This window comes from Tiliqua scincoides, chromosome 5 (genome assembly GCF_035046505.1).
Source record: "Tiliqua scincoides isolate rTilSci1 chromosome 5, rTilSci1.hap2, whole genome shotgun sequence".
In the NCBI taxonomy this organism is placed as follows: Eukaryota; Metazoa; Chordata; class Lepidosauria; order Squamata; family Scincidae; genus Tiliqua; species Tiliqua scincoides.
The window spans coordinates 97974118-97983709 of record NC_089825.1 but is presented as its reverse complement, the minus strand read 5'-3'; the positions used below and the strand labels follow the sequence as shown (position 1 = coordinate 97983709).

The 9592-nt window shown below is 44.6% G+C and overlaps 1 protein-coding gene across 1 annotated transcript; it reads right to left on the bottom strand.

The window, feature by feature from the left end:
- On the bottom strand, positions 1-9357 carry LOC136652503 (vomeronasal type-2 receptor 26-like). Its single transcript, XM_066629443.1, has 4 exons — positions 9208-9357; positions 3388-3615; positions 1390-1516; positions 1-911 (listed from the first exon to the last, which is right to left on the bottom strand). The coding sequence occupies exons 1-4, from the start codon at positions 9355-9357 to the stop codon at positions 1-3; spliced, it is 1416 nt and encodes a 471-aa protein (XP_066485540.1).
- Positions 9358-9592: the final 235 nt, after the last annotated feature.

Genomic DNA, 9592 nt, shown 5'->3' with positions numbered 1-9592 from the left:
CTATTTTCTAGATTTCCTTTTCTTAAAAAAGTGGTCTCTTGTGTTGACTTTTGGCTTCAGCAAAATAATATACATTTTAGGGGCAAAAATGCAGCTCAGCAATGCAGCACTGGAGACCAAAATGGAGAAGATCTCCACAGCCACCATGTACTTTCCCTTGGTGCTCAGATAGGTTGGAACAAAAGAGACCCAGACACTGCAAAATATCAACATGCTGAAGGTGATGAACTTGGCTTCATTGAAAGTGTCGGGCAGTTTCCTGGCTAGAAAAGCCACAATGAAACTGACAATGGCCTGAAAACCCATGTAACCCAGGACAATGTAAAACATGGTGCCTGAGCCTTCATTACATTCCAGTATGATCTGCTCAGGGTGGGGAAGCATGTTAAGATCTGGAAATGGGGGAGAAGTGCAAAGCCAGATAGTACAGGTGCCAAGTTGAACGATACAGCAAAGAAGAATGATGTAGTTGGCCAGTCGCTTGCCCACCCATTTCCTCATCTTGTTTCCTGGATTTGTGGCAGTGAATGCCAGGACCACAGTGATGGTTTTGGCCAACACACAAGCAAGAGCCAGAGAAAAGATGTTGCCAAAAGTGACTTGTCGAAGGAGGCAGGTGATCTTGCTGGGTTGTCCAATAAACATCAAGGAGCAAAGGAAACAGAGCAAGAGGGAGATAAGCAGGAGGTAGGTCAGATCTCGATTGTTGGCTCTGACGATGGGAGTGTCCCGATGCTTAACAAAGATTGCAAGCACAAAGGCTGTGAGGAGAGAAAGAGAAAGTGTAGCAGAAACCAAACCGGCCCCCAACACTTCCTCATAGGCTAAAAAAGTTATGCTTTTGGGGATACACTGGTTTTGATGCTTGCTTGGATGCTCTTCTTCTGGGCATATTTCACAGTGATTCATGTCTGAAAGAAGCAGAGAGGGTGTCTGTTTGACAGGTCTCTGAGACTTGGAGCACTCTGAGGATGCAATCCTATGCACCTTTCCCTGAGAGTAAGCTCTCTTCAACATATTGGAATTTACTTCTTAGTAGACATGCAAAGGCTTGTGCTGTGAATCAAATACAGCCCTTCAGGTTTATGTGGAAGATAGATACTGTTTGGACTGTGTGTTTTAATGGCAAAAGCAATTGAATTGAGGTTGCCAAATATGTAGCATATACAAATCATGAATAGAGTTAAGAAAATGTAGAGTCACTGAAAATATAGATATGTATAGAATGGTGTTTTAAATGAATGTCGGCTTCACTACTAAAAATAAATGAAAAGAACAAAATAAAAAATCAAATTAGAAAACAAAAATAAGAAGAGAATCTTTTTTTAAAAAAAAATCAAAAATGGAAGGTGTCAGGAAAAGAATAGATATGTGTCTGGGATCACCTACCGGACTGATTGGAAATTGTCCCTTCTGGGCACTGGAAACAGTCATAGCAGCAAAATGGTTCTCCCTCACGCATTTTTTTCTGATATCCAGGGAGGCATCCCTCAGTGCATATAGAACGGGGCAAAGTCTAAATATAATCACAAGGGAATCCAGTTTCATCTATTGAATTTAATGTATTGAATCATTTCACTTATTCTAGACCAGAGCTTGGTAATGTTATCGTAACTGGTGTAAAGAAGACACAAAATACATTAATTAAAGTATCCACTGCTTTATGCTTTTGGCATTGCATCCATAAAATGTTGATAACCTGCTCAGAAAACATGAGTAGTTAGATTGCTAAGATGTGTGTTTCATAGTTCTACAGAGACAGTACCTGACTCAATGCCCTTGCTGTCCAATGCACTGTGTATAAGGCATTGGTAATGGCATTTCTAATCCCATTCATTTTATTCCTACAGTATTCTTAGTCATTGGTTCTCAAACTTTTAGCACCAGGACCCACTTTTGAGAATGAGAATCTGTCAGGACCCACCAGAAGTGATGTCGTGACTGGAAGTGACATCATCAAGCACAGTTGCGTACCTCCCATAGACTTTCCTGGGGCAAATGTCCTAGGCACCGGCTGCTAGGGCCCTGCGGAAGCCTCTCTGAGGCTCCCGACAGGGGCGAAAACTGTTTATAGTATTTAAACAGTTTATAGCACAGTTTATAACTTTGGGGAAACCTAAGAGAGGTTTCCCCGACGTGGGAGAAGATTGCGCGAGGTTCCATGAGCCTCTGGTGAGTAGGGGGGAGCAATAGCCCATGGGGGGTGCCATCGTGGAGCTTTGCCCTGGGCGCGGGGCTGCAGAGATCTGATCAAACAGAAAATTTTTTAACAATCCTAGGCTGCAATCCTTCCCACACTGACCCAGGTGTAACTCCCACTTACTATCATTGTTAAAAGCATATATAGCCTGTTAAAAGTACAGATCTGTAACATTTCCCAAAATACAGTCACATACCAGGGAAGCATCAAGTCTAACATATTAAAAATAAAATATTGAAATGAACGGGGACGCACCTAAAATTGTCTTGTGACCCACCTAGTGGGTCCAGACCCACAGTTTGAGAAGCACTGTTCTTAGTAGTAGAGATCTAATGTTAGATCACCCATAGGCAACTCAGGCCCTGACCAAACACACAGTACTTATGCAGGAAATCATATCCATGATTCACAGTGATCACTGTCAACCCACAGTGATCACTGTGTGGATTTGGAATCACACTTCTACTAGACAAAGGGTATATCTATGGAAAAAGACACACTAATTCCTCATGTCAATCATCCTTTGGATGTATCTGCATGTATCCCATGCCCATCAAAACTGTTTCACCCAAATTTTTGAGCTACTGTAAAAGCATACAACATGAACAAGCCAAAATCTAGCTAAGTTTCCTGTTTCCCACAGTGTCCTACCCCTGGGAAGCCCACAAATAGGAGAGAAAGCCATATGTCTCTCCCACCATTATTAGTATGCAAATGGTAATTTTGTTAGGTTAATAAATTTAATGCCCCTATCCAATCATCCAAATGTCTTGACTGTTTATTCTGGGATTACAAGCCATGAAGTGTGTAAACATCAGCTTGATTTTAGAAGAAGGCTACCTCAGAATGCCAGATGCAAGGGCATGGCAACAGGATGCAGGTATCTTGTTGTGTTGTGGGATCTCTGAGGTTAGATAGAGGAAACTGAGCTAGATGGGCCTTAAGCTTGATCCAGCAGGGATCTTCTTGTGGAATGGGGAAGGGCAACATTTGCACATGACAAACTCAGCTAGATTATCATATCTACTCTACCTGAGATTGTGAGGTAACCAATTTTCAGGGGGATAGAAAAATAGCAATTGCACTCAGATCCCTCGTGTGCTAAAAATGATCAGTAATCTTTACTCTAAATTCATCGCTTCAATTGAGAGGATCATTGGCAAGGGAACAGCATCTGGAATACCCACCTGGTTGAATTTGCTGGGCCATGTTATGGCATCTTCCTTAATAGTAATCCTTTGGTTTGAGGAAATCTGGGGATCCATTGTTCCAATTCTCACTTGGGAGAAAGAGTAATTAGGGAAAATGACCCAGTTGACTATGTCATACCCACTGGACAACTCCATGTTTTCATTGAAAAAGACCTCATCCCCAGCACTGTTGTTGAAACGGACTGTTCTCAAAAATGGATGAATCTGTACAGGAATACAAATAATTTAGAAAACAGGGCCAAAGTTTGCAAGTCGTGTAAAGATTTTCACATGCCGTGAATCCCACTGCTTTTGCATTGGCGGTCTCTAAATGCAAGTAGGTTGAACTCTTCTTTCATAAAGGCCACTCTATTTTTAGTGTCACCAGTGCTTTTTTGTAAAATAAAAGGTGCAGGAACTCACAACTTGTTAATCTTTTATTTATTTATTTATTTATTTATTTATTTATTTATTGGAGAAATAAAATATTTTTTATGTGCTTCCCCCCTAAAGATGAACTTACTTCTGAATAGACATGCATAGGATTGGGCTGTCAATCTCCACATCCCCTTCCCCCTAGCTACTTTTTCTACACAAAGGGAAAAACACTGTACAGGTGCACTTGTAGCATGTAGCATGTAGTGTGGTACTACTTCGAGGAGAGGAAGCAGTGAATGGATTCTGAAAAATGGCTTACATGAGTTCCATGTAGTAAAATTACTCTAAGCAACTGTGGGAGTAAGACCAAAAAAGGAATTCTTAGACAAGAGGGGTCCCTAGGTGCACATAGAAACAGCTACATTTGCAAACAAGCGATTAAATATGGTTTAATTCAGGTATCAGAATACTCTGTGTCTTTGGGAAGGTGCTTGGCATGCAATTGTATGTTCTCTGCTGCCCTGAGCAGCTGCTATGCATTGCTGGAGAGGAGCTGCAAACTCTGGCTGGCGGAGGGCATGCTTGTGGGGGAAGGATGAGGAGGCTCTCGGGCAAGGCTGGACAGCATGTCGTACACACACAGAATCCCTTTTCACCTACCCTTAGCAGGTGAAAACAGGTGCAGATATATATCTCTGCCAGGATTAAGAGCCCAGTCCTAGGTATGTCTACTCTGAAGTAAGTCTCATTCTAGTCAATGGAGCTTACTCCCAGGAAAGTGCCTAAGAGCCCAATCCTATGCATGTCTACTCAGAAGTCCACTTTAGTGAATGGGGCTTACTGTGGATAGGATGGCAGCCTTAGAGTCCAATCCTGTGCCTGTCTACTCAGAAGTAAGTTCCATTATAGTGAATGGGGCTTACTGTGGATAGGATGGCAGCCTCAGGGCCCAATCCTGTGCCTGTCAACTCAGAAGTCAGTCCCAGTAGAGGCAGTGGGGCTCACTTCCAGGAAGGTGTGGAGGGGACTGCAGCCTCAGAGCCCTTCCTCTGCCTGTCTACTCAGGCTGCAACACTTTTCCGGGAGTAAGCCCCATTGAACACAATGGAACTTACTTCTGAGTAGACAAGCATAGGCTTGGGCTCTCAGGCTGCAAGGCTATGCACCCTTTCCCAGGAGCAAGCCCCATTGAGCACGCCTAGGCTTGTGCTGCAGATTGGCATGGGGCTGCACCAGCCAGCTTCCTTCCCCTCCTCCTCCACCAAGCCAGTACCTGGGCGTTCCGTGGGTGCCACAGCCCGTCTCCCTGGCTGGCTGTCCATCCTCCTCCTCGGCGTTGGCGCATGTCCCCCACGCCCTCCACTGGCTTGGAAGCTGTGCGGGGAAGCAGAGAGTGGGGGGAGGGGAGGCGGGCTGGGCTGGGTTCAGGCGAGAGCTTGGAGATGGGGGCAGGAGGGGGTTGTTGTGTGGTCAGGCAGGGGCCAGGCGCCCGCCCACCCACCCTGCACCCCCTAGCACCCACCCAGCGAATGCCTCTGTTTTGCTCCCCCCCTCCTGGAATGCCTCCAAAGGGGAGGGGCCCCTGCAAAAAGGTGCCAGAACTCCGTCCCCCCGCATTCCATTAGAAAAAAAGCCCTGAGTGCCACCAAATAATCAGTTCATGTTATGATGCCCAATCCTATGGGCAGTTTGCAACAGCAGGAGGCACATCCTGTTATCACAAAAGGCCTAGGGATGGCACATGGAGAGCACTGCTGCCGTACCAGTTTGAGCCACTGCTGCAAAGTAGAGGCAGACTCGGAGCCCTGCTGCTGCAGACCCCAGCTGTGTCAGTCACGGTAAGTCAGTGGTGGGGCCATGTTGTGGGCAAGGGGAAGGGCAGGGGGAGTTTCATGGAAGATCAGGGTGGGCACAGGGTTTTCTGTGGGAGAGAGGAGGTGGACCTCAGAGGCAGTGACATGCCAGGATTCTATTTCCAAAACTCCACCTTGGACAGGGTGACCAGATGCAAAGTGGGACAGAGTGCCTATATTAGAGGGAATTTTAGCAGGTCCAGCTCAACATGGAAGGGTTTAAAAGCTGCACTTGCCCCAATTCCCTCTGTATACAATGGATAAAGGTATAGACACTCTTTCCTCCATTGTATCTGGTCACCTTAACCTCAGAACATCACCTTGGACTTACACCAGCAAAATGGCTGCCATGAGTCTGAGAAAACCCATAGGTGGCCTGTAGGTTTACATGTTGAGATAAATGAAAAAGTTTTTTTATAGATCTCCAGTTTGTCCGGGGACAGAGAGCAGGCTTTGGGTGCTCTCTGTCCCCAATCCACCCCCATTTATGACTTATTGGTGTTCTGTGGCCTGCTGCTGCCAGTGCAGGGTTTACCAGCTCACTTTATTGGTTCCAAGTAGCAGCATGGCACGGTGTTTTCATCAGGGGAACTCTAACCTTACCTTGATGGACCGTGAGATCTGCCAGTGTAAGGTCTGGGAAAGGATTGGGCCATCAGTGCCTGGTAAATTTGCATGGGACTGTAACCCTGATGTAACGTCAGCTACATTCATTTGCTCAAGCAGCCCTTGGTAAATACTGAGGCTAAGACATGCCCACTTTTGATTCTTTGCCCTTGAGCGATCATTTAGCACTGAATAAAAAGTGAAAACACTGGCTGATCTAAAACTTGGGAGCAATTTAGAAAACCATAAACAAGCACTCAACCTCTGTGAAAACCCAATCAAGGCCAACACTGTCTCAGTAACCAAAGGAGAATTGTTTGTGACTGATTTCTTATTTCTCCTTTTTTATATGCAGCAAGTAACACAGGCCTACAAAATTAAGGGTCAGAAAAGTTTTTCCCAAACTTTATGGTGGTTTGATAGGAATTTGGGGTGCTGATTCCAAAATTGGCATCCGTTTTGCCCTATCGTGTATAGTTTTGGAGATACAGTATAGCCTCATTAGTGAATGGTTCATGCAGCTTCCTCATAAGGAAGCCATGGTGTAGGCTTCCTCATGAGGAAGCTGCTTGAACCATTCACTAAAGAGGCTATACCGTGTCTCCAAAACTAGACATGATAGGGCAAAACAGATGCCATTTTTGGAATCAGCACCCCAAATATACCCAGGAATTGGTGTAACGTTTAGAGGAGCAAAATGTGTGTGGCCTGTGTAATCAGCATTTCACACACACTACCAAGAGAATGTATCAAGCATGGCCAGCCCTTTGAAATAGGACTGAAACAAAGCATTACCTCCCATGACTGTACTGTCTGATGGTCTAGTCGTGTCATCATTGCCTTTTTCCTGGATGAGTCAACAGCATGTAAAGCATGGGCCAAAGCATAGACTGCATTGTAGATACTGTAGCTCTCATCAGACATGCTCATTTCAAAGACAGTCCCAGGAAGGCTCTCCAGTTTTTCCTCCCCTGAACAGTTTATGGCCGGTTGTCTAACCACCAAAGGATTTGGTTTGAGTACACACCCAAATGCAATGTGCCAAAATACGTTAAGAAAAGAATCATTCAGGCGCTCATAAGGATTAAATGTCCGGAGAAAGGCTGAAAATCCTGGCACTTCTTTTTTGGAGATTGCTATAGATAATGAACCATGGAAGTGCCTGATATATGATGCATTCAGTAACCTTGTCGAAGTAAAGTCCCACTGACCAATTGTGATCCAAATGTTTCCCTTAGGTGCCTTGGTCAATGGTTCATATTGCGTTAACAGCAATTTGAAAAGGTGCATGGAGTACATGTCCCCATATGCGATAGTCACATTGGCCTTAGTTCTGTTAAGAGTTGCCAGAATGTCCTCCTTAGCAGAAATATTTTGCCCATATATGTTGAAATGTATTATTGGCACTCTTTCTGTGAAGGCGATACAGATGCCATTCCTGCTGAACATTGATTTTAGAGTTTTTTCAAACTGCTCACCGCTGGAAACAATGAGACCAATCCACGTCCACCTAAAATACTTTATCAAATTCACCAGCCCTTCATACTTAGAATCTTCATTTAGAACCATTTGGTAGAGAAAAGGGAAGTGAGATTTTTCATTCAGTGTTGGTTGAACTGATCCATAACTGAGCTGAGAAGGAAGAGTATTTACTTATTTTATTTATTTTCCACATTTTTTGTACTGCCCTTCCTCCAAGGAGCTCAAGGAGTACATGGTTTCTTCCCTTCTTTTGTCTTCACAACAACCCTGTGAGAGAGGCTGGTCTAAGGTGGTGATAGGATGGGTTGGCAGATCATGCCTGGGAGTGGGGACTGGATCTCATGCCACATCCTGTCCCTCTTCCCAGGCCCAATTTGCCAACATGGGTCAATGCAGACTTGTACCAGCAATCAGACCTAGCACAGTTCCAAGTAGACCCAATGCACAAGTTGGGGTTTTCCCTGGGGCAAGGGGACAAATGTCCCTTACCTTGAAGAGGATTTTTCTGTCTACTAAATTCCCCCCGCAGGATGCAGTACAAGCAGTGCTGGTGGCACAGGGGAATTTGCACTGAATTGAGCTGTGAGTCATATACAAGACGGTAACAATCTGCAGTGCAGTTTATGAGAGCCAATAATATACCTAGGATGAGTTCAGTATTCGGTGAATGAAAAATTTGTGTTGGTACACACAGATCATACCCCAGTCTAGCTGTTATGCAACAGAGACCTCAGTCCTATCCAAATCCATTTGCATGTATTACATCCTATGGTAGGGAGGGACAGTTGCAAAGGACTCCTCAGGGTAAGGGAACTTTTGTTCCACTACCCAGGGGAAAGGACACCTCAGTTCTGCGCCAACTGTTTTGATGGCACAGAACTGAGGAGAGTGAGGGAGAGGGAAAAGGGATAGAACATGGTGGCATGCAAGTGCCACAGGTCTCACCCTTTCCTGCCCCTGTTTTGCCTCCTTCCCTGCCCCCTCATCACTCAAAAGTGTCTCTTTTCCTCCTACTCTCTCCCACATGCCTTCTACCACCCCCTACTACTTTCTCCACTACCACCCCACCACCACTTAAGCCAGCTACCTGTGAGTAAATGAGGCAACCAGCAGCCTTGTGGGTGGCCTGGTAGCATTGGCAAGCATGATGATATCACATTATGTGCTCCAGATTTCACCTGGATCCTGATACTTTCACGGGGGGACATTTTTCAGATAGGATTGGACCATGAGGCTAGCATTGAGGAGTAACTTGAGACACAACCTAATTATATTAGGAACCTAAAGTTCCTAATAGAGGAACTTTAACCACAATTCCCTTGTTACACCTCCCTACCTGTGGAATCTTGTAAAGACCTAAGATGGTGGCTATCTCGATGGAAAAAACAGAGGTCAGCCCTCCAACCACTCCTGATATCTTGTATTGATTTCGACACTTGAAATTAACAAATCTTTGTTTTCCTTCAGACAAAAGGGACAGGATGATATCGTAGTTTACCCCTTCCATGAACATGTTATCGTAGAGGCGGAAGCCCAGGGTGACATTGGGTAAGAGGTTTTGATCCTTGTTGATCTCATTCACTGCAAAAGTGAAGGCTAGCGTATGCTGGTAGTTCTTTTTCATGAAACTACAATGAAGATAATGCATTTCAACTTAAAATGTATTCATTTACATTCATACTCTTTCCTCCATTCAGAAGGCTTGGGGTTGGCAACATGATTCAGATGTTCTAGGAAATATAAGGCAAAATGGATAGCAAAATTCTATAATCAGTATGAACAGTACTGGTTTATGACTTGCTAGCTTGAGGTACTCAGCATAATATCTCAACAGTTCTAGGGATTTTCCTTATGTTGTCTGCAACTCACGTATAGCAAATACT